Source organism: Strigops habroptila, chromosome 1, assembly GCF_004027225.2.
Source record: "Strigops habroptila isolate Jane chromosome 1, bStrHab1.2.pri, whole genome shotgun sequence".
Lineage (NCBI taxonomy): Eukaryota > Metazoa > Chordata > Aves > Psittaciformes > Psittacidae > Strigops > Strigops habroptila.
Window position 1 is genome coordinate 104,099,967 of NC_044277.2, and position 25,546 is coordinate 104,125,512.

A 25,546-nucleotide genomic window follows, 5' to 3' on the forward strand; every position below is an offset into this window, starting at 1 on the left:
AATGTATTTTTGATCTGCTATTCGTCTTGTTGCAACATCCCCGATTTCAACATCAAAATCCTGAGTGTGTTTTCCCATTGGAAGCATTGGCAATAGATAAGTAGAAGAAAAGTGACCAACAGGGGATCAAAAAGGAGTAGTCCACAATTCATTCCTCGAAGGGATTTCTCTGGAGAAGGAGAGACTAAGTCTGTAAGATTATGTAGGAGGAAATGAAAGACAAAGAAAATTAATTTTTAGCATAACTTGCAGAAATTTGCTCTCCTTAAAGGCAGTGTAAAATTTCTTTATGCTAATGACTTGCCATTCTAATCCAACAGTTAATGTCCACAAAAATGGTTTGGTTTGGTTTTTTCCAGAAGGTGGCTGAGAGAAGGTGTGTTTACTTACATATTTGGAAAACTCCCTACCCTATTGTCAAATACAGTATTTAGCAAGATAAGCTTATATTAAATTGATAGCTTAGTTTAGATGTGAAAGTGTTTTCATTGTAGGTATAGTTGTACCAGCAATAGTATCTGTTAGTATTACTGCACTGTATTAAGGAAGAGAAAAAGAGAGAATGTTTTCTATACAAGAGTTTACTAGTATAATTTAGAAATAGATTTGCCGGGGGAGAAGGAGGTATGAGTTACTGCTGTTCTGACCCAGAGCTCTGCTTGGTATTTGTATCATCTCTGGTTATTGTGGCCTCAGAACCTTTGATATATTTGCCTTAATGCATCAGTCAGATTTTACAGGCGAGAGCTGAGACACTGAATTGTGAGGGATCTCATCAAAATCTGTAGGAGAGCAAATAGTTCAACCATAATACCCCATGGATCAATCTGGTGACTGCACAGGTTCAGTCAGTGAGTTGAAGAGAAAACAGATACTAGGTTTGTATAGTAGGTTTATATCCTTAGGATTCCTCTCATGTTAATGGCTGGAGACATTAGTGAGGAAATGAGGGAAGTAGACAGAAACCTGTGCGCAGAAATTACTTCTGTTGAGAAAATGGATCCAAAAGCAGGAAGATAGCAGGGGCTTTTGGTCTCAAGAGTTTCTTACAGGGAAAAGTGAGAGTCCCATGCCACTGCTGTTCCAAATGGCATGGATACTGTGGGCTCTATGCTAAAGCTTGGAGTGAAAACCTCCAGCTAACCTTTGTTTCTGGACATGAGGAATGCAAATGGACATTGATTTCAATTCAGTGCCTACTTTTAGTATTTCAGTTCCACGTTTTTTAACAATGGCCACCTGCTAAGCAAAACTTAGGCAGGACATGATGTATTGAGGAAATATTTTAAGATTGTGCCATCTCTTAATATCAGGGAGAAATGTAACAGGAGTTAAGAACTCCAAGCAGTTTAGAAGGAGTTAAATATTTTTCTATCAGAGGCAGTTTGGGGATTTAAACTGTAACTTGTTTTAACCTCACTCACAGTTCTGGTGCTACATCTAATCTTTTTTATCATTAAACAATTAATGTCAGTGTACGCTAGTAGCAGTTACTCAGGCTCCATAAAGGTGTCTGATCCTGGGTTAACCAAACCAAGTTGCAAGGGCAGACTGCAGGGCTACAGCAGGTATCTGGCAGGTTAGTGCCGTCTTAACCATAGCATTTTATACATATTCAGGTATAGTCTTTCCAAGTTTCTAGTCTGAGTTTGCAAATGTCTTTTGTGTGTGGTGTTTTTTTTTGTATACAGCTGTTGATTTCAGTACTGAGTTTGCACAAGTGGATGGTACATGTCTGCTTGGAGCTAACTGCAGAGCTGGGATTTGCAGGAAAAACTTGTGCAAAATGCAGTGTCCGTGGTCAGTAGTCACAGGTTTAAGATTGAGACTGGTCAAGCCCAGTTTTCACTGTCCCACTCCAAAGTACTTCAGTGAGGTCTGTTTTGTTGCCAAATTTGCTGCCAGCTTTTTTGGCAGGAGGGCTGTGCAAATAAAGTTTGGTGGGGTTTTTTACTTTTTTAGAATTGGGAAATGTGTTTTCACTTTGCTTGTGAAAGACTGGAAAAAAAGCTCAAAACGCTTTTGATGAAAATTTCTGAAGGCAAACAGAAAGCATGCCTAGAAAATTTCAGTCAAAGTATGGAACATTTATAAAATAACTAGTGATTTGGAAAATGAGGAATTTTTAGAATTGAGATTAACATACAAGTTAATGATCATTTTCTCTTGCGTTTGTGGCCCAACCTGTTGATATTATGATGCAGAATGCTTTAGAAATGCACTGATTGATTATGCTTTTCTAGTGAATGGCAGTTAAATGACCAGTCTTGTTTATGTTGACAAATCCATGAGTCCATATGAATCGTGCATCAGCTGGGAAGGGGGAGAAAAAAGAGAGATATGGGAAAAAGGCTCCCAAATAGAAAAGTAGATCATTGCTCTTGGGGCAGTGTGTACAGTCAAATGAGAAATAACCTTGCAGCATTCATGTCCTAAGACTCATCCAAATTAGCCTGTTGTCATAGAGAAGCTTGTGTCTGTTCCCCTGTTCCCAGCTAGGACTTGCAAGCGGTACTCAGCAGCAAAGTGTTAAGTTTCAGGCTCAGCGTTTTATTGTTCGCTGGGAATGAAGACACCAACTGGATTTGACTGCTACTGCAGTAAATGTGTTTTCACTATGTAACCTTGCACTGCTTCTTTAGTGCCGACTCTTCTGGAAAAAGGTGAGCGTTCTTCTGTTCCGCTCTTCATGTAGAAGTGTGCCTGATCTAGTTATTTTGCATGCATCTGTGTTTCTACTGGTAAGCTTTGCAGACATAAAATGCAAGGAAGAGCTAAGTAGATTTTAAACATTTAGAAAAGGTATTAAGGAGCTTACTTGTGTGTAGCTGACCTTGTAAGCTCTCATACATTTTGCATTTGTATACAGTGCTGGAAGGTTGTTAAACTAATATTTAGATACATGGATCTTTAATGTGAGAGAGATTCGTGGAAAAATAAGTTGTCTGTGTGGGTTTTTTAATCTTGCTGTTTTCTAAGCTGTGGGTGAAGAAGGAAGGGCTGTATTACAAAATGCATGCATCTTTCTTTGGAGACAATATATGAAAATTCTGGCTTCCTTGAGAGCTGGTTTTGCTAATGAAAAGAAAATCTCACTGTTTCAATTGGAAGACAGTATTTATTAGCAACAAAAAAGGCAGAAGGTATTTTTAGGACTCTGTGAATGGCATGACATGTATTTATATGCCAGATGGCTTAAAGTAGCATCCAGCCAAGCAGCCCTACTGTTCAACGCTTGCTAAGGGACTAGGTAAGAAAATTCCATGCATATAACTGTGCTTTGGGAAACCAGTAGCTTTTCTGGGGGGGGAATGAGGACACTGCAGCAGCATGAAACTGTCTACTGTATTGCAGTTATTTATTCAGTATTGAGCACTAGGATTTTGGTAAGCTCATGTTTCTAATCTAAGTGTACTTGCTTTCTCTAATCAGGTTGGACTATTACGTTACTTTTCTTGATGCAGTGTTGTACCACTGGCTGTAACTAAAACTGGTGTTCCTTTCTGTTGTTTGTTAACGTGAAATCCTGATGCTTATGAAGCTTTTTCTTTCTAAAACTTGTACCTGCTTTTTCCATTAAAATTGTGTCCTTAAATGAGAGCCCTTGTGAAATACTGTTACTCCTTGGAGAGGAGGAGTGTGTTGGGAGACAGGTATCCTTTATCAGTAAGGAAAAAAACCAGTATGTTTTGGAGTTGACAAAGAAATGGAAGATGTTACTACAGAAGATACTTCACAGTTTCTTTGAGAGAGCATTTGAAATGGAGGTGGGTAAAGAAGGAACTTCACATTTTGATTATAATAATGCCCAAGTGTATGCATTCACTCTGATGTGGCAGCCTGCTAAGTAAAGCTTTTTTATTGGAGTTGAGAAATTCCTAAAAGCTTGATAGCAAAGTTACATTCCCAGAGGAGGCTTTTCAAGATACATTCAACAGGATTAAAAATGACAGTATGCGATACTTAGATATCTCTGGTTAAAGTCCAAAAACTGAAATACAAATTAGTGTAGAAGTCAGTCACTTGTGAGTGGTAAAATTGTGAGGGGTGAGAACCTAAATACATAAAGATTAATTTCTAAATTTTTCCTAAAATACTTTATGCTTTTCAGACTTAGTATGCTCATAGTATAGTTAGGTCTTCATGTAACTAGTCTTTCTATGTGCCTTTCTTTATCTATGATGTATAATGAACTTACTGGTATTCTAAGATTATTTATCTGTATGGTGTTGATCAAAATTCTGTATTCATTCCAGGAGGCTTTATTTTAGGTGGCATGACGTGTATTCATATAGCTGTGCTGAAATGATTAAACTGTTGGCTCTCAAAGCTTTTCAAGTTGCATTTAGAAGTGACTTACAGAGGCTAATTAAAAATAGATCTTAGTGTGTCATCTCATTAAAATGAATGGGAACAGTGATCTTATGGAAGAGGACAGCCTGTGGCCTGCAGTACATTTCTGTGAGTGAGGGTTGCTGTGGCTGGAGTTACATTAATGTTTTTTTCGCTTTTTTATTCTCCCGCCTTCCACCTCACTAAATAGCCTGGTTCTGTTTTCTTGATCACATCCCTGTAGGTAGGTAGCATTGCAGCAGGCTGCTGTTAGGTCTCCTCAAGCCATCTCTTCTGCAGGCTGAAGAAGCCCAGCATTCTCAGCTGCTTCTCATAGGACAAATGTTCCAGCCTGTGACCATCTTGGTGGTCTTCCACTGAACTTGCTCCAGTTTGCTAATGTCTCTCTGGTACTGGCAAATCCCAAACTGGGTACAGTACTCTGCCTGTGGTCTTCCGGAGTGCTGCGTGGAGTGGTGGAATTGCATCCCTCAGTCAGCTGGCTGTGCTCCTGTTGATAAGCCTCAGTGCTGTCAGCTGTCCTTGCTGCAAGGGCGTGCTGCTGGCTCGTGTTCAGCCAGACCTCCCCAGGTCCTTCTCTGCAGAGCTGTTCCCCAGGCTGTGTCAGTGGCTGGGGAGATTTTCTGTCCCAGGTACAGGATTTAGCATTTGTCCTTGCTGAATGTCATGAGGTGGGTTTTTGTAGGCCCAGTCTGTCTTTACATGAGTAGTTACCTGCCTACGGCATGTCAAATGTAGCCACTTAATTCATGAAGTACAGTGACCCATCCCTCCTGTAAGGCCATAAATTAATGGTTGTTTTTAATTAAAAACAAACTGGCAGGTCTAATTTAGTGCTAAAACAATCCAATAGGAGGTTGTGGTGTTTTGTTTTTATGAGGATTTAAATTGGGTTGACATATTCAGAGCAAAAGCCAGGGATATTTGCAAATAAAAGCTTTAGTGTTTCATGTGCTCCAGTGTCTGTGTTCAATGGATGTTGCTCCTAGTGATGTGTGGCGGAGTCTGAAACAAAAGCTGCCTAAGGTGTCCGTTTTTCACCTTGCTGGCCTATTAACTGTGACTCTCCCTTAAGACTGGTTGCAATGTAGAGGATGCCTGGAAAAAAATAATTCTTGTGAGAGTGCAGAAGCCACTGTAAATGGCACCTCTGTTTGTGTGAGGAGTGTATTATTGGAGTATTACTTCTTCCTAATCTGGCCTCTGTTCATCCTACTGTTAATGCTGCTGTTTGCTAGTGATTCAAGAGGAAAATAGGAAAGCCTGTTCATGCTGATGTTTGTTGTGGAAGGCGGGTGATGGTAGTAGCCATAACATCCTGAAGGCCAAGAAATATATAAACAGTTAAGGTTATTAAAAGAGCAAAAATGCAGTTGTAAGTAGCATTACTTTATCTTCTTATGATTTTTTTCCCCCCAAATACATAATAAAAAGCATCTGTAGAAGGTCATGCAGCAAATAATTATCCTAATACCCTGTAGAAAGATAAAAATAGTTTAAATTTTTTTTTTACTAGAATGTTCTTTTAAAATTGTACGCAACTGTTTGTTGGCTTAATGTGGGTCCAAAATACACATGCAGTCTTGTAGGAAATCTGGGTAGTATGAGTTGTGTATCTGTCTTCATTTTCTTATTTTTTTTAGAAGAAAAGCTGATCTTGGAAAAACTACAAGCAGACTTTAAGGTTTTCTCAAGTAATTCTTACTCTGATTTCAAAAGCCTTGAGGTTAATCTGGTCATCTGTTTGACCTCTGACAAACATGGGTTTTGGCACAGTCATGAAATATCTAGTCATACGATGTGTTTACTAAACTGTTGAGGTTAATCCAAGCAGATGTCAGGGTTTAAGCAGTGGCAGGTTATAGAGCCTGTAGCTACTTTTGCTCTTTAAGCCAAAATACTGTGAAATGTGGGTGGCTTTTTTATTTTCCCCCTCCATTAAAAATATTGGAGGCTAACACATTGGGCCAGTGTTAGTTATTGCTGCACAGGTTACTAATGAGAAACTGTCCTGGGCTGTCTGGGGGAACAACATTGTATCATTGGTGGGCTAATTACTAAATGAATGTAAATGATTCTGGGCTCGATGTGTGAAATGAATGTCATGCTGGTGCTGTAAGGATGCTGTAAGAAGCTGGTGCAACCTGGAAAGTAGTATTGCAGAGTCATTACTGAAGCTCAAGTCTGGCAGGTAGGTTCCTGGAGGTTTTTTTCCAGCTTTGCAATTGATTGACTTTCATAGATTTTTACTAAGTTACTAATATTAAACTGCTGTAGTTCTTCTCTTAAAAATAAATAAATAAAAAAAATCAATGATTTACTGCTTGTGCAAGGAACTGAGACTTTTGTACTGGAATTCATGGAAATTAGAGAGGAATATTTTACTTTTGGCATTTCTGGCATGTGGGTCTGCAAACTCGTTTCCAAGGCTTTGCCAAAGTCTGAAAACTGTCAGGCGATAAATATGTGACAGTCAAAACAAAGCAACAAGACAGACACTGAAAGGCAGAATATTTCATTAGAAATTCTTGGAATACTGTGCCTTTCAGTCTTGGTCTCTTTTGAGCTGGTGCTGATGGCGGCAGCTTCCAAGGTATTTTTTTCCTGTCTTGGTCACCCCAGTTGCCTCCAAAATGGATTGTAATTTCCTGATGTAGGAGATTCTGCCACCTTAAATGATTTATGTTTGTCATATGGAAGTATCTCTGGATTCCTAAGTATACCAATGCAAACAGCCATAAACTTCATGTATCACTAGGATCTTGTGGACGTGAATGAATCTTTGTAAAACACTTAAAGGTGGTCTTATTTATTACTTGCTGTGAAAGCTCCTATATTGCCAAGGGAGATAAAATGTCGTGTTCATTCTGGATGTTTTTCACTATATGAGTTCTTGTGTGAGGTATTTTGGATACTTAGTTTTCGCAGCTGTGTTGCTTTTCAGAAACGAAGGGGAGAAACAGGATAGATCCTTCTAACCTGGTCTCAATTACCGGTAAAATCTGTGATGAACTGTATTGTGAAACAGTTCTACTTCATATGATTAAATCATAGATTTTTTTTTTTTTTTATTTCTTTTTAATGGCAATTTTTCTTTTGCATTTGAATTAATACATAGAAATGGGTTTTAACTATACTGTCCAAATAGCAATTTATTGGTGACTGGACTCAGCATTATGGTATTTATTGCATAGGTGAAAATTTTTCTTATAAGCCATTTGATGTTAATATCTGAGTAAAGTAATTCTGCTTTTCTGATTTAAGTTGATTCCAGCTAACTGTTCAAACCTGTTAGCTCTGCTTGCATTAGCAGAGCTCTAGGGCTGTTGAGTTAAAAACGTGTATTATCTGTTTCTTTCATGAAGCTGAGAGAATCAGGGCTGAGAAAGATACTAATACTTTCGATTTGAAAGGAATATCCTTTGCATCTCCTGCATTCAGGAACAGCTTGTCTCTGTTAAATAAAAAAGGGCGTGAGGAAAAAGGCAAAACAAAAGAAGAATGGGTTGGCTTTGCTGAATTTCAAAACTCTGCTTGGAGAAACCAACTGGGAGAGGATGGATGTTCAAGACAATCATCATTAAGGCCATGCCTAGGCGGTCAGAGACAATTGTTGGGTAAATTGGCAAACCGTGTTTCCTAGAAGACTTCCCAGAACTGGAGAGCAGAGGAGCCTGGGTGGTTTAAGGCTTTTATTCACTGTGTCTAGATGGCTTGCAGAAGAAAGCCATGGGTAGGGAGATGGGTGAGGTAAGAATCTAGGGGTGAGTGGCTGCTTCTGAACTGAGTGTTTCCTCCTGGGGCCTTGTGACCAGCTGAAGTGTTCTCTCCTTCTTCCCTCTCGTGTGTATCAAAGTGGTTATCTTTTTGTTGCACGCTAAAATCAGCTCAGTGATACTTGTTTCTTAGTACATTGAGGAGCTATGGAGATGTATCAAGGTGATTGTACTTTGTATACGTAAAAGTATAGGGCTGGAAAGATTGTCCTGGTTCTTCGGTGCAGGTCCCAAGCAGGACTGACATTTCTTAGGACTTGAAAAGTTACTGTGGCTTCTTTGCTAAAAGACATTTGTAAGAAGTCATGCTCAACATAAATCTGTCTAAAACCGGAGTGTGCAGCTCTGATGCAGATTATGACTCCTGTGGCTGCTTAAAAGGAAGAAGCGGTTGAAATCCATAGGACAGTGGTTGTGTAAATGCGTATGTGTTGGTGAATAAAGTAAACTAATAAGCCTCAATGTGCTCTTCATAGTTAGGGTTTAACTTTTTTTTTTTTTTTTTTATTCTGCCTTCAAAATTAGGTGTTTAACAAAACAGCTGGTACTTAAAGAAAATGAATAGCTAGTCTGTATTTTCCTGCTGAATGTATTACCAAATGTCTTGGTTGAATAGCAAGCTACTGAAAAGGTGCAGTTTTCTGAATTGTGGAGGTTCTGCCATTTGATTTACATGCAGTACTTCAACCTTTGTATCGTACTACAAAACAGTGGAGGGGAAAAGAAGGTGAAGCAGTTCTGCTCCAGCAAGGAGCATGTGAAAATAGTATCATGCTCAGGTTTGCATTTCTTGCCATCGTAATAGTAACTGTGTGATTTCTGCCTGGGCAGAGGGCTTTTTGGAGTTGGAAGGGACATGTGGCCATACTTTCAGTCTAACGATTACTGAGTTATCCCTTCCTCTTTAATTTGAGTATGCCTAATGTTGGTCAGAGCGAATTTTAACTTTAGTGTGGCTAGAAACAAGGTGGAGCTCTCGGCTGTAAAAGAGAGGCAAGAAGCTCTGATGAATTCTGCTTTGCATGCCTGTCCTCCTACTGCTACCTGAGATTAGCAAGGATGACCTTTGGTTTTCCTGTGCAAGCTGAAGTGTAGATGTATCTTCAAACAACTCTGAAATGAGAAGGTTCCTTTTCTGTTAGCAATTTTTATCTTAGTAGAACAGTTCTGTTCCACAATGTAAGTGCATGTGCCATGATATTAGGGTTGTTCATTTGTGTTACCATAGTGAATGGAAAAACAACTCTAGCAGGTTTCGAGAAGCAGTATGTTAGGCTTGGACAAGTCTTACAGCAGATGACCTCCTTGTGGCCATGCAAAAAGAAACCCCAATGTGGCAAGCGCCCAGATCTTCTTTTACGGCTAAGTGTTAATTGTCTGCACACTGTCTGGCAAGAAGAATTATTACAATGAGAGGATATATCTGTTTATCAAATCTTGCTTCTTTGCAGCCTCATGTGGGTTTTCTGAGCCTAGATTCACCTTTGTGTGATCATTGACTTCTGTTAGCGCACGGAGTAAGGCATTGGGGATTGGTGAGCTGTACTTCTCTAACTGGTAAACCTATTGTGCTAGCTAGAACGAGGGGGTTTTGAATCATTTCTGCCCTAGAGCATTTGTTGCCTGGGAAATTTCGTGGCTCTACAGTTAAGCAGGAGGATTTCTGTGTGACAGTGTTAGAGCCTGTTTCACAGAGCATGCAATTCATCTGTGTGCACAGGGTCAGTGTGAGATTTCAAACCTGGTTAAGACCTTTTTAAGCTTCTTGGGTTTAACTGCTCCTGAGATTGTTGCCTTGCAAATGAGGGAATTTGGCATGGTAGGAATAGTGTGTAAATTATCTTTTTAGGAGGTTTTTGGGGGAGGGTGGGAGGCTGTGTGGGTTGGTTGTGGTTGTTTTTTTTTTTTTTTTGCCTTTATTTTACTTTGTGGATATTTTCTTTCTGAAGGGAGACAATGACCTGCTGCTGTCTGGGAAATGTGAGCTGGAATTTTGACGTGTTTTTTTGGATGTAAGTCACTTAGGACTCAGAATTACATTGTGAAAGTAAGCAGGATCTTTATAGGTTTCTTTGGGATAATGAACGCCTTTTACCTCTTTTTAGTAGTTTTCCATATTGAGAAGGGAATAATGTGTTTGTACTCATAAATATTGTTCTGGTTTGTTCTTTGCCAGGCTGACCTGAAGATATCTGGTAGCTTCTGACTTTGAGAAGTCTGAAAAATGCATCATCACAAACCCTTGACTGCCACCCCAATACTTTGTTTTTTCTTTTAGAACAAATGTTTTGCGAGTTGAAAGGTGATTTAATGGTTTCCTGACTCTTTTTACTGTGCAAAGAATTTTTTGTGGCTAGCTAATGATGAGAGCAATCTAATTCTTCGAGTTAGTGTTTTTCTCAGTTTTGGAAACTGAGCTATATTGTGTTTGGGGTTTGGTTATATTGGTTGGTGTTTGTGGGCTTTTTGGTCTGGGGTTTTTTTTTCTTACCCTTTTTTAGATTTGAAAAACTCCAGAAGTTTACCTGGTTCTCCTGGGCTGTAAATAGAATGTTATCACCAGCTTATATGCTTCATTTCAGGGACGTCTTATGGTAGTAATTTTCAGTATAGCTTGGGGAAATTGTGCTAGTGGATGAGTGGCTAAAGTGAAACTCTGGGCTGGGTTGCTTTCTTCCAGCTGTAGGTGGACATCTCCTCCAGGGAGTATGGAAGCACTTCTGGAGTCTGCAGAGGCTTACAGAACCCAGTAAATTACCTTGGAACTTTTTTGCTCTTTCCCCGTGTCACATCTGTTTCCTTTCTTTCTGCAGAGAAGAGTATCTGTAAATGTGACGATCTTAGAGCTTAGTGTTGTTAAATTGCAGCCCATGATTTCTGGAATTTCTGGGATGCTCATGATGGCTGTTTTTAAATTTGCGTCAAGGAGAACTGAACTATGTAGCTTCTTGAGTCCGTGTTCTCTCATTCTGTGCTTTAGGATAAGAACTGAACTACAGAAATGGACATGTGTGGACATGCTTTTGGGCAACTGGCTCAAGGTGGCCCTGCTTCAGCAAGGGGGTTGGACAGTGTGACCTCCAGATGTCCCCTTTGATGTCAACCATTCTGTGTGATTCTGTGAAGAGTCAATTCCCTGTAGTATCTTTAGTTAGTGGTATGTTTAAATGAATGCAGGCATGCAAGGAATATACTGTTGTGCAAGTGGGATAATTATGTAACTATTATGAGGAAAAATTAATCATTTTTACCTTTAATTGTGGTGCATCACTGGGCTCTTGGTGATGTTTCTGATGAGGTACCAGGCACCACTCTCAATATATGTGTTTTCACTCTCTTTCAGGTAATTGAGAATGGGTCCTCAACAATGCTAAGTCTACAATGGGAAGTGTCACACTACGCTATTTCTGCTATGGGTGCCTTTTCACATCTGTGACCTGGACACTTCTGCTCTTTGTGTATTTCAACTTCAGTGAAGAGAACCAATCCTTCAAGAATGTGCCCGTCAAGGGGCTGGAACCTCAGAGGCCATTTCCAAAAAAATTCTACCCCCGTTTTACGCGGGGGCCAATTCATATACCTGAATTGCAACAGAAAGAGAATAAGATAGGAAATCCCCTGGGAAATCATGTCCAGGACCCAGTTAAAGGGGAGGTTGAATTCTCTCCTGAAATGGGTAAGTGGTGTTCAGTGTTAGTGACAACTTATTAAAACAGTAGATGAAATGAGATATCGAGTGGTTTTTGTTGCTTTGGTGTATATTTGTTTTAAGGATCTTAGAGACAATTGTGTAATGAAGTAGGTCGGTTCGTTAAAATGCAAGTGATACTAGTGGCTCTCCTCATTAGGAATTATTTGAAACTTATTTTACTGTGTTTAATCCAAAATATACCGTTCCTGACATTTAGAGCTGTGCTGTGTAAGTGCTAATGAGGAGGACTGGATTATAGCAAGGTGTCTACCCTTGATGTAATTCTTCCTTTTGGAAGGTTCAGTGTATGCTTGTTTCATAGTTTACTCCTGTATTGATTGGGCTCAAATACATAAACTTTAATTAGCTACAGAGACTGTATGCAGTAGTTAAAAATAGCTTGATAACAACACATAGTGAAGAGTACCCATTGGAGAATATCCTTGAAGCATGAAATCATGTACAAGAAATGTGTGTGGGACAAAAATACAATGAAAGATTTATTGAGATGACAGTGGTTAGGGCCAAATCCTGCTTAATTTGTACCAACAAAAGTCTGTGTGTTTCATTGGAGCATGTTTCATCAATGAGATGATTTGGTTTTTTCTTCCAAACTTGCCTTCCAAATTAAAATACTTTGTATATTTAACTACTTACAGCTTATTCACTGCTGTGTTCAGACGCGCAAACTGAGGCATGTTGCGTGCTGGCTTGCAGGCTTGCTTTAAGTCTGGGGGCAGATACTGAGTGGTGTGGTATTGGTTTCTGCTGCTGCTTTGGGAAATAAGGCATAGTAACCTTTATAGCCAGGAGTTTAATACTCATATCTGACTCAAGTCCTCTGTCATTACTTTGGATGAATGGTGGATCAAAAGCTTCAAGTTTATAGAACTTTACCAAACTTCGGTTTCTGAGTTGATCATTAGACCTGTGTGAACATGTAGGAAAAATGCCAATTGCCCTGTGGCATTACAAATGTTTATCATGAGAGGTGAGTGAGGTGAAGGCCAGTTCAGAGATGGCCGTTTCTTTCCAACTATTCAGTATGGTCCAGGAAAGAAATTGGAGCTTTTTAACTGAAAAGTCCCTTGATCTTCAAAAGAAGTGACTGGTTTGGTTGGTGAAAGCCAAGGGGAATTACAGTGCCAGGATAAATTCTACATGAATCATCAGGAGACAGCTGGCTCTCTGTTAGAACTAGATCAGGTGCTGCAGGAAAGGGCTTCCTGTCTATCTAGGGTAGGGCAGTGATAAACACACGAAGCAAAAATAAGTGAAAAGAAAGTTGGCATGTGATAGCCAAAAACAAGCTGTCATCTGGTAGGGCAATCTATCTTTTTTATTTCAGTCTGAGAGAGCCACATAACACTGCTGAAGTAAAGCCTAAAGTGATGTTTTGATTGCAAAGCTCTTATTTTTCAAGGACTTTTATCTGCTGTTTGAACTGAAATCTTTCAGGCCTTTTGCCTCCGTTTCTGGATATTGTTCTTTATGAGAACATTTAAAAAATAATAGCACCCCTTCTTATGCATATCCAGAAGCAAAAAGTAGTTAGGGTTGGATATGGATGGAATGTAGAATGAAACATTTGGTATGTGTTTCTTGAGCTTGTGCTTTGTATGAAGAAAATGTATTAAGTTGATGCGGTGGCACGGTGTTACTGTGGCACTGAGTATACAAGAATGATTGAGCAGGGTGTCTGGCAATCTTACTTGGTTCAAAGGAGGACTGACTTAGTCTTTAGACTGCTAGTGCTGGAAGAGTGGCACTGCCACTGTAAACACACCTTATCCACAGTGGGAGCACTCATCCATGAGCATGATAGCCAGTCACCACAAGACACACTATGTGGGTGTATTGTTCATCTTCTGCATATATCACTTGCTACCCAGTGGTTCCCACTTGGTCCTGCATAAATGTCAAGACATCTACTCTTGAGGTGTTTGATAGTGCAGCTGCATTGCCATTGCTGTACTTAAGACTAAAAACAACAGGGTGGTAAACGTGACTAGTGGGAATGTGGATGCACAGCATTCCTTCTAGGACGTCCTCTTGCACCTATAGGTAGGCTTTGTTGCCAAAACACAACTGGTAGTGACACAGCTGTGCTCTGAAGGCCAACAGGGCTACTTATTTGAAAAGGAAGAAAGCTTCAACACTTTTAATGATTTTCTGTTACGTTTTTTAACCCATCTTGTTTTCTCTGGGCTTGAGCTCAGCTGGCTTTTGCACAGCTGTTGAAAACTGGAGAACATGAGATATGAAGAAAAGCCAAGAGAATTTGGTTTATTCTGCCTTAGAGAGGAGGCTGAGGGGTGAGATTTTATTGCTGTCAACAACAGCTTAGTGGAAGGCTGTAGGGAAGATGGAGCCAGACTCTTTCTGGAGGTCCAAGGGGTTATGGTAAGAAATTGGAGTGAGGAGGAAATTTCGGTTAGGTAAGAGGAAAAACATTTTTAGTGTGATGGTGGTCAAATGCTAAAATAGGGAAATGAAGAGGTTGTAGACTCTCCATCCTTGGAGAAATTGGAGGCTTTCAAAACTTTAACTGCACAAGTTCTGAGCAACCTTATCTGGTTGGACCTACTTTGAGCAGGAGATTAGACCAGATGTGCCTTCCAGCGTGAATTAGTCAATGATTCTATGAAGCATATTATCCTGGATGTAGGGTAGCATGTGAATGACTAACCCCTTTGGTAATTAGTTTCTGCAGATTTCGAGTTATATGGAGATGATGGGCAGAGTGGAAGGAGAGAAATTACTTGATCCTTGCTTGCTTCTTGTACTGGAATTTCAGTGAAATTGCCACTGTAGCTTGATAATAGCTGGAGAGGACATCTCATTCTGTACAGCCAGATGAACAGAGACAATAAAAAGTCATTGCTCTGCTACCTGAATTGTTGCAGAAGTGGCTAGCAGACACACTTCCCTCCTCTCCCTCCTATTTTGCTGTAGAAGAGTTGAGTGAAGTACCATAGTATTTTGTTTCTTTTCACACTGGTGAGTTCGTGGCTCAGTGGGAGAGAAGCCCATGGCACCGAGGCAAGGCAGGCAGGCAGGATGGTACTGAGGATTGCATCTTGGTCTCTAGCAATGTACTTGTTTATACCAGCCATGCTCAGCAACAGTTGATGCTTCTGTTAAAATAATCAGTAGAGAAACAGCTAGCTCTGTTGCTGTTTTACTTGCTGACAAAGTCCCAGATGAGATAAACATGAAGTTTATAGTTGTTTCATAGCTATTTTTATGATACTGCAACTTTAGAAAGCTTTATGAAACTGGAGCTGCTATTGTGAGGGGTTTTTTAACATTGTAAATCTGTTTTTCTCTCTCAAAAATCCCATGGCAGACCCTTCATCTGTATGGATAGGTGTTGCTGTGTTGTATGCCAAAGTCTATATTCTGTTGCTTGTTTGATGTTGGTTTTTAGGTGATGTTAAGAATTAGAGGACATTTAAATGAAGGCAATGTGTCTGGTAAGGCAGTAAACACAAGGGAGCCGCCAGTCTTTGGAGAATGATTTCATTTTATCACAGCTGCAATAAATACTACAGGTAATACTCATAAGTACTATCTGTTTGTGAGAGGTAACAGAAATAGTTGCACAAAAATACACTTTGCAAAACCAGGGGGATTTTTGACGAACATGGTGTGTTTTAGGGGAGATTAAAGCATACATTTAAATCCTTGATTGTTTCCAAAGGCTATTTTTGAGCCTGATTAACTGATCTTGACATGTTTCTTTTGCAGGAATGATTTTTAATGAAGAAGACCAGGAAGTGAGAGACTTGGGCTACCAGAAGCATGCTTTCAATATGCTTATCAGTAATCGATTGGGATACCACAGGGAGGTGCCTGATACAAGAGATGCAAAGTATGTACTATTTTTTGGAGAGAACATGGTATAATTTCACGTCCTCAAGGACTTGTTACTCATGTTATACCTGACGTATTTAATGTTTTAGGTACTACATTTCTGTTAAACTCTTTCAGCCTCCTGTGTTGCTGAAGGCCGATTTTCAGCTGTTTAAACAGGAGTGCATTAGACAGGACTTTTTAGTCCTTTAAACAGGATTTTTATCCTTTGGTCTCTTCTGTCTTTTTTTTTTGACTGAATGTTGTTTCTGAAGATCTAACCTTTTGCCGTCTAGAAAAGGTATGTGATAGGTAAAGCCCCAGAGAAACCAGGCTCCATGAAAACAGAAAGACTGCTACTCCCTGACAACAGATGTTTTTCCTGATTCTTAATTCACTTGAAGAATGCTTAATGAAGAACTGGATTGGATATACATTTATTCAAACTTTTATCATATTAATTTAATTTTTGTGAGTAGTAGGATTGGCAGACAACTATTTCGATAGAAACAAGATTCCAAAAATAATACTTGAAATAAAAATCAGTGTGGAAAAGGAATCAAACTTTCTTTCTGGCAATACTAGTATTACATGTCTCTCATCTTGTTAGCTGTGTACTCAGTTACTTAAAGCATGCTACGATGCTTCAATTTTTTTTAAGCTTCATTTTGAGATAGACTGTAACCATAGGAAGAGATGCTATAATTCTGTTTGGTACCTTTGGAAGATGGACATTAAATGTTCCAGCGCCCAAGTTAATGAAAGACTTTCACCTTATGTACTATTTCACATTTGTTATAAACCTACAGAGGATAATACAGAAGAATGACTGATGACAGAGGTTCTCTCTTTCTCAGTTTGAAGTCTTTGCTTGGTATTTGGATTGCACTGCTCTGAATGCTTCCAGTTAAAAAGCAGATATTTTTCTATAATATGTCTGATGCATATGGGGGGGAAAAACCCCACTGCTGTAACAACAATAAAAAAACCCCAACAAAACCAACATTGAATTGAAAAATAAATAGACCTGCATCTGTTTTTCTACTGGTTTTCCTGGTGTGGATAAATGTGTAGCGAATCATAATTGCTGAAATGTCTCTTCTAAAAGCTGCCTTCATTCCAAGCCAATTCAAACTCTTTTTGTGTACTTTTGGGTTTTCATTTATAGTTTCTTGTTTTTTATTGTATTCTCTCATGCCTGGCATCTTTGTATGGTATTAATTTGTGATACTGTGCCCTGTTAGAAGTATGGACAAAATTTTGAAGACAAGGATAAAGAAAGAATGATGTCCTGTTTTGGGTGGGATTCAGCTTGCAGATTAAGATGCTTAGTCTTGGATAACTGCATGTTAGTCAGTTATCTCTGCTTTTATTATAATTAGCAAAGATTCAGGCAATGCAGTTAATGAAGCATGCAGAGCTCTTCATTAACTTCATAATTTTGTCAGAGCTGCTGACAAAATGCACTTTGTCGGCTTTAGGGCAGGCTAAATCTGCACTCACCTGGCAGCAGAGACTAGACACAAGCATCTTAATCTTTGGGCTGAATCCCAACCTTGCTTGTCTGGGTAGGTATTTAGCACCATTGGAGGTATTCTAGGATATCCAACCTGGTCTTGAGCAGCTGGCCAGTAAAGCTGTGGGTTTTTTGTAGGCCTCATGTCATATTTGCCATTCCTGTATATGTCTGAGCTGCCTGAGGGTACTAGACAGTGTTTTGGCAGCTGAAACAAGCCCTTAGTGTTTTCTCTTGTCTGTGTCTTGAGGGTATGTGGTTTTTACTTCTACTCCAATCTGTGATAGCCTCTGTTTTCTAACAGTTAGTAGTGTTAATTGTAAGTCTGTATTATGTGGAGAGTAACTTACTGTGCTGAGCCCTACTATAGGTGTTATACACCTGGGCTCTTTATATTCAACTTAGGGATTCCTTCTACACATTTAATGTTTGCTTGTTATTTATGAAGTTTCAATAGAGACCTAGCCCTGTGGAAATCTCGTTGAAAATAAAGTGATAACTACTGTATCTCTGTTTGCAGATGTAGAGAGAAGTCCTACCCTGCTGATCTGCCATCTGCCAGTGTTATCATCTGTTTCTACAACGAAGCGCTTTCTGCCCTGCTTCGCACAGTACACAGTGTTCTGGATCGCACTCCTGCACACCTCCTTCATGAAATTATTTTGGTGGATGACAACAGTGAATTGGGTGAGAGAACCTGTCAGTAATATTTTTGTTTGGTGCTTACACTTCACCTTATCTCTTCTTGTGCTTTATTGACTGATCAAAATAAAAGTGTAGAAGCTATGATGCAAAACCAATTTGTACTGCAATCCATCTCCAAAAAGTGCCAGCTGGTAGAGATGCATGATGTTCTGAGAAGCCCAAGATGACATCCCCATTCACACCTGAGCCATCTTACCGATGAGCTTTGTTTCATGCAGAATTTAACATTCAAAACCAGGTTTTGAAGCTAATAGTGAGCAGTGTGTATTTGCAGAAGGGGTGTTTCAAAGCCAGGTTGGATGGGCCTTTGAGCAACCCTGTCCCGGTGGAAGGTGTCCCTGCCCATGGCAAGGGGGTTGGAACTAGGTGATCCATAAGGTTCTTTCCAACACAAGCTGTTCAGTGATTAAGCAGTTGTTATAGTTTAGCTGTTTAACAGTACCTTGTTTAGACTTCTCTGCTGCTCAGAACAGATTACACTGATCTTTCCATAAGCTTTGTGGGCCAGTGCTGTGAATGCATCTGAAAGGAATTGAATGCACATAGTCCCAGCTGCGGTTTTGCAAGTAAGTTGATGTGGCACTATGGAAACAGTGCATCGGTTTTTTGTACTTGCTCAGCATTTCAGTCTGGTGGGGTGCTTGCGGAGGAGCTCAGCCTTTGCAAGGGAGGGCTTTGCATGGCTCTCGCACAGCCTCTTGTGGCCACCCTAGGAGTAGCTGTCCCTGGCTTTCGGTGGAGCAGGCGCTACTCCCTCATTCTGGGAGGGGCCCTGGAGAGGTAGACTTTGCAGAATTGTTTTACTGTTATTGAAAGATTGATGCTTCAGCATTTTTCTCTCGAATGATGCACAAGGTGAAGACAGACACGCAGTTCAAGTGTTTTGGCCCTTCAAAGCTAAATGCCTGTTGAGGAATGTGTTAGTGTAGCAGTACTTGCCAGCAGGACTGTGCAAGTTCCCTGCTTGCCTCTGTACAAGTCCACAACTCTGCACTTTTAAAATTAATAAATGATATTTAATATATATAATTAGCTCCCTTGGTCTCATTGTTTGGTTTCTGGGTTAAGGTCTCACTTGCTCAAAGAGACTGATTAGATATGTAGAATGAAATTCTCTTGTTATATAGCTAGTTCATTTCTCTAAGGTCAGATCAAATATTAAGATACAGGAGAGAACAAAGATCAAACACTCTGTCCCTTGCTGATAAGAATGTGTAATATTTAAAAGCTTGTTTTATTGTTTTTATTTTGGAAGCAATACACACTCTTTGCTACAAAGTCTCTTGTGCAATTTGTTGCTTCAAAGTTTCGTAACCTTCTTATTCAGAAGTAGGCTTACTTCAAAACTCAGTCTTTTGAATATACGGTAATGCGTTTGGTTAATGCCTGTGTTTAGCCAGTAATACCATCACTCTTTTGGTCTCTTGCTAATTTGAAGGCCAGATTAGCTTCAAAACATTCAAGTAGCTACCTTTGCCTTTCTGACTTCAAATTAATGTGTTTTGAAGCCGAAGATGAGAGGAGATTTTGTTTATATAGAGAATTACTGATCTTGGCGATGATGATACTACTGATGTTTGCACTGCTGCTTAATTTTAATGGATGGAATTTTGCAGCTGAAGAAGGGCAAAGCTGGGTTAGTGACTGAGGAAATGGACAAAGACTTTGGCTGTGCCATGGCATCTCTGTGCCTCTTTGATTTTATTGTTAATTTAGTTTTCCTACATTACATACTTCCTGAAGGTACAATCTTAGGTGAAATTCTGTCTATTTCTTTAGCTTTAAATATAGGAGATCTACTACATGTCAGTGCTGTTGTGCAAAGCTTGGGTCTTTGTATCTAGTTTTGCCTCAAAAAGCCTCTTACACTCAATCATCAACAGCCTTAATAGTTGAGTAGGCATTTCCATGGCTCACCTGAGCCCACTGTTATATTTTTCTTCGCTGCAAGGCAGTGCATCCTCTTTCTCCCTGATTTGGGCTTTACCCATCCTAGATTTCTCTTGTTTGGGGGAGCCTTTGTTACATAGATATGGAGTAAGATATAGCTAAAGTAAGCTTTGGAAACTGTCTAAAAGGGAGCAGTTCTCTCCTTGGAGCAAAATTTCTCAGGCAGTCTATATTGAAGCAGTTTTTTAGATTACGTCAGAAGAAACCAGTCTTCCCGATGGACATGAAGCACACAAAACCCCATCAACAACAAAACCCCACTAAACTGCCTGTTGAGAATGATCCACAATATATTTAGTACCAGGCAATGGCTGGGCACAGTTTCCAGCAGAATGCTGGTTTGTCCAGGTCAGAACTGTACTCTGAGAGCATATTAGCCATTAGGTACTACTGGCTGTTATGCTCCGCCACTCAAGCCCATGTTGTGGGCCTGGTTTAGCTACCAATATGCCAGTATGCATCCCCTTTCTGCTGTTTTCAGAAGTCTGCACATGCAAAACTATTTCTTCTTTTTTTGTATTTTTTGTATTTTATGTCCTTTCATGCAGCCTTATCTGTGCTAAGTGCTGAGTTTAACTGACCTCTTCTGCTTTGTGCCAGGCCTTTGGTTTCTGCAGTGTACATTGTCCTTCCCTTGCTGTGATACATTGGGTGAAGAATGATTCAAACACTAGTTTTATGTTTGCAAATCCTTCTGTCCTGCTTATTTGGATATCTTATTTGGGTAGCATCCTAGAGATGACATTACTTCATCAACTTTCTAGGAGACTCGCTAAAAAAAGAAATCTATTGTCTCTAGCATATGATGTCACATTCAGCACGGGGGGAGGGAATTCCTGTAATCCAAATGAATCCTGTCTGCATCTCTCAAGAAACTTTTCTTTGTCCTAGAATATTCTCTAGCACCATATTTGCTGTGTGGTACCTTCTCATTCTTGATCCACAGTTCCACCTTGCAGGGCAAAGGCTGAGATCTTAACATTTGGAGTTGCTTCTGGGAATCTCCCGTTCAATTTTCCTTCCTGAAAGTTCTTGTACTTCCTGAAGGTTACAGCTCTAGCTTCCACATATATTCCTTTAGCATTTAATCTTGTTAACAGAAACTTTAATGTTTGAACTGACATTCATCAGAATAATAATATTTATTCCAGCATACCCCCTGCTGAAAGTCTATCTACCTCTCTATACCAAGGTTCTCTATGAAATCTCAGTTGGCTTTTTTCCTTCCTCATTTTATCTTCCTCTTTATTTCTCCATAAGCTTATTAATTTATGTTTTTTCCATTACTTCAGCCTTCATGTGCCCATCTTCTCTTCAGTGGTCCTGCTTTAATGTTAGAAACCACTGTCCTTGGGTGAAAGAAGTATTGTTACTCTTAAAATTGCCGTTGATGTTAGTTAAGTTACAGTAGTGCTTACAGACTTCAATGAACTTTGCTCTCCTTCAAAAGCACATGCTTGCCAGCAGTGTCTTTAATCCTTCTGGATTTTAGAAAAGCAACCACCTGTGAGTGAGTCGTACTTTGTATATGCTATTGTATCATCTAAGCAGGTACAGATAATGAAAGGTGTCTTCATGCTGCTTCTTTTAAAGGTATCAGTGTTTGTTTTAGTGCATGGAACATAGTCATTTAAATCACTTGCCTGTGTGAAAGGGCTTTCATTACCTCTGCTGTAAATGAATGTCACCATAAGAAGAAATTGGAAATGTTATTTCTTTGTACAGTGCCTTTTCAGTAGCAGTAATTTCTTTTAGCATAGAGTCTAGTAGTTCCAGTTAACTTGAGTCATGCTGTACTAAATGGTTTGCAAACAGAACAAAAGAAAATAACACTCCAGTCTGTATTCAGGAAACCAAGGCCAAGTGTAAAACCTGCGACAGTGGCAGCACATAGAAAGTTAGTTGGGAAAGTATAAGGAAGTGCTTATCAGCAGGAATGCACCCCATAGAAGGCCCAGTCTTATGGTCTGTTACCCTCTTCAGTGCAGTGTATGTACCTGCTTTGTCCATGTTTCCACAATAAAGCAGGAAAAAGTGAAGCAGTTAATAGGAAAATGCGTGAATAAAACCACACACACCAAAAAAAAAAGGGCCACAGGAATTGGAGGGCAGGTGTAGGATGTGGGATGACTGACTGTCCTTTTGGTACTCTTGGTTTGAAGCCGTGCTGTATTGTGGTAGCTTTTTGGATGAAGTTTTTGGCCCTTTGAGTAGAACACTTTAGGACTTTACACAAAAGCTTTCACAATTTCCATCCTGTTGGTGAACTTCTGTTTTCTTTTTCTCAGCTGACTTGAAGAAAGACTTGGGTGAATATGTTAAAACTCAGCTTCCAAAAACCACAAAATTGGTAAGAAATGAGAAGCGGGAAGGCTTGATTCGAGGAAGGATGGTTGGAGCCTCTCATGCCACAGGTATACTTCCTTGTTTCTCTTTTCCTTGCATACTTTGACCATAGGTTAATTGGGTGACTTCTCTTTCTGTAATGCAGCTTTTCCAGATGTTGAATGTTTGACCTGTGATTGCTTTAGCGCACTGTAGGGGCTCTGCATGACATACTACGCGACTTGGCGCAGGGGAAGAAAGATTTGGGTCAGTGAAATAGTAAAACAAAACCAGTATTTGACAATACTTGTAGTAAGGCAATGTAGAATTTTCCCTACCCCTGCCCTGGATGAATGTTGTCTTGGGAACATCTCCATCTGCACTAGATATTGTGGTCACAGATTATTTTCTGCATGTTTCATGTGAAAACTGTTGCTCTAAAATGGCAATCTGCTTCCTTATTAAGATACACTAATCTGGTTTCTAATTTGCCAATCTAACTAATGTTTCTCATACAACCTTTCATGTTGTTGCAGTGAATGTTAATTGGGATAAACAATATTTGGTGCTTTATTTACACTGTATGCCTTTTACTATAATATGCTTCCAGTTAAATTCTTTGGTGTCTGAGAAAGTACATGCTTCTTTCTCAGATAATTTTGAGTGGCAGATAAGTCTCTTAATTGGTGTTTACTCATTAGCATTGTAATGGCATAATGCAGAGAGAAAATTGTGCTTGCATTTTCCAAGCTGTGCTGGATTAATTTGAGTTAGTACAATTTTAAGTTATTTTATTGCTCTTCTAAACTGCTGGTGTGTTCCAAGATTGTTTTCTTTAAAGCTCTTTCCCATCTCTTCCATGTTGTTCTAGTGTTACATACATTTTTTGTTGTGTCATAAAAGCTCGGATGACTTTTAGACCAACTGAGCCTGAAGGTCTCTCATGGATCAAACTGTCCTCTCTGGCAGTGGCTGATAATTCCCATGTATACTGATGGGACTGAAGTGTTGCTTGGTCTAATACTGGTGAATTTGGCTATGCCCATTTAGGGCATTCACTCATTTTAATCCACAATCACTCTAGAGGTAATGAGATGAGAAGATACTCTGAGTTACTTTATATTCAGGAATTGAAATGTTGTGGCCTATGTCATGGATGAATGCAGATTGATTCATCAGAATAACTTGATTTAAAGTCCACAGATCTTAGCTGTGACAGTAACCGGATGAATGCTGAAGTGTGATATGAAGTGAGCCCAAGGCGAATTACATTTCATGGACAAAACAGCCTTGTCATGGGGACTGTGCATCCAGCCCCGTATCTGTCATCCTCGGCTATCTCTGCAGTCTTAAGTCAGGCATGGGAGGTGCTCTGCATTAGCACAAATGCACCTCCTGGCTCTTAGACTGCTGGTCTGATGATGTTTCATTTAAAGTATAGTAGCTTTGCTGAATCTCGGTAGAAAATTTCATGTCTGTAAAACCCTGTCAAAGAAATACAAATCATGGCCCGCTCGAGCATTTCATAGCTCAGTGAGAATAGTCAGGATCTACCTTCTGCCATTGTGACTGAACCAGTTGCTATGGAGTCCCTGGTTTGTTAGTGCTTCCAAGTGCAGATGGTCTTTCCCCTCTGTTACACTGGGCGCCGAGGTTGCTGCCAATACTCTGCTGCTAGTATAACTATATGTGTTTGTTGTGTTTCATGTTACCATGGATCTTTGTTTTGTGTGCTTTGGCCCCTATAGGGAAAGTGCTGGTATTCCTGGACAGTCACTGTGAGGTGAATGAGATGTGGTTACAACCTCTGCTGACTCCCATCAGAGAAGATCGCAGGACTGTGGTGTGCCCTGTGATTGACATAATCAGCTCTGACACACTTACCTACAGCTCTTCCCCGGTTGTGCGTGGAGGGTTTAACTGGGGCCTGCACTTTAAGTGGGATCTTGTTCCTTTGTCAGAACTGGAAGGACCTGAGGGAGCCACTGCTCCAATCAAGTAAGGTTCCTCCCATGTCATGGGAAGCTCTGTGTAACAGAGAGAGAACTTGTTAATCATTACAGAGCGTTATCTGGGTGTGCAGTTTTAGAAGCAGGTACTTGTCAGCTGACTTGTTTATTTTACTTTGAAATAGTTTTTGTTACTATTACCTATTTCAGTTTAATTTCTCACATTTAATCACTGATCAGATATATCTATCTTCTTAAGTCAAGAAAGTACACTTCTAGAGAAAGCTTCTACAACAGCAGCTTTTGCTAAGACAAAAGTCTTAAGGAGCTAATGCTATTCTGTATTAAATCTGTCCAATAATTTCACTTTTGAGCTATGTATTAATGTTTGTTTCCAAATCATCATTGGCTTAATGATGATTTTGATAACTGTCTTTGTGCTAGTAATAGCCTGCATATCCCACTAATATAGGCTCTATATATTTTCTGTGATTAAATGCTAAAGAATTGATAGATTAAGAAAATATATTTTTGTGGCAATAGGAAGGTGGTCTTCTAGCTGATGGGAGAGAACATCAGAGCATATGGTAATTTTCTATGTCAAAATATATTTTTTCTTCAGATTTAATTTATATTTTCACCAAACAGCAATTATTTTGTCATAAAGCTTTCTAAATGAACACATATGGATGTGAAAACCATTTTAAAAATATGACTTGTCTCTTTGCATGATGTGGCAAATGCCTGAAACTGTCTGTTGGAAGGCTCTCTGTATCATTTTTGCAGTCTTTTGAGAGTCATTCTGAAGCAAAAGGCTTGTAAAAGCTTAACACTAGAACTTGAAAGTTACCTTCCTTAATCTTTTAACCACTGATGGCTGTCTCGCCTGTACTGAACTGGCAATACCTGGTTCCTGGTGGACACGTAGCTGTTACAAAATGATGTCAATAGACACTTTTTTTTAGTAGCAGACACATATGGTTCAGACATGAGAATGGAAGCTGTCCCAGTGCGAATCCCTTCATGAAAAGGGCCAGTGCTGGTAGAGCAATGCAAGAAGCTGTTTGTGTTTTTTTTTCTAGTTACAGGAATCCATCTCAGTACAGAATTCACAGAATAGGTTTATGAGATGGAAGAACTTTTTACAAACTGACTCTGTGCAGATAATGTGGTACTTCTATAAAATTAGCAAAGTGAATCAGAATTGGGCGGTCTCATCTCTTGCATTCTCTTTTCTTGGATTGTAAATGAAGACATGTCGGACTGACGCAAGTAGGTCCAGCACAAGGTTCTGTGTTGTCATCTGACAGCTCTGCAGTTAGTCTTTCCATGTCTACCCATCATAAGATTGGCCTGAGAAGCCAGGAAACTTCTTAAGTTACTTAGCAGTTTGACTGGCTTGTTTGGAAAGTGTCATTGTGGCAAT

General features: G+C 39.7%; 1 protein-coding gene across 2 annotated transcripts in view; it reads left to right on the forward strand.

Annotated features, from left to right (window-relative positions):
- The window catches only part of GALNT11 (polypeptide N-acetylgalactosaminyltransferase 11), a 50,239-nt gene that overhangs the window by 4,776 nt on the left and 19,917 nt on the right, over positions 1 to 25,546 (forward strand). Inside the window, exons 1-6 of one of the 2 annotated variants that reach the window (XM_032919798.1) lie at positions 2,578 to 2,663; positions 11,473 to 11,805; positions 15,571 to 15,694; positions 17,712 to 17,878; positions 22,135 to 22,260; positions 23,920 to 24,169. In XM_032919798.1, the coding sequence (XP_032775689.1) occupies positions 11,511 to 11,805; positions 15,571 to 15,694; positions 17,712 to 17,878; positions 22,135 to 22,260; positions 23,920 to 24,169 (962 nt within the window). In that variant the 5' untranslated portion in view covers positions 2,578 to 2,663; positions 11,473 to 11,510. Of the gene's footprint in view, positions 1 to 2,577; positions 2,664 to 11,472; positions 11,806 to 15,570; positions 15,695 to 17,711; positions 17,879 to 22,134; positions 22,261 to 23,919; positions 24,170 to 25,546 lie in introns of those variants that run through there. The other variant, XM_030478570.2, reaches the window with a different exon arrangement.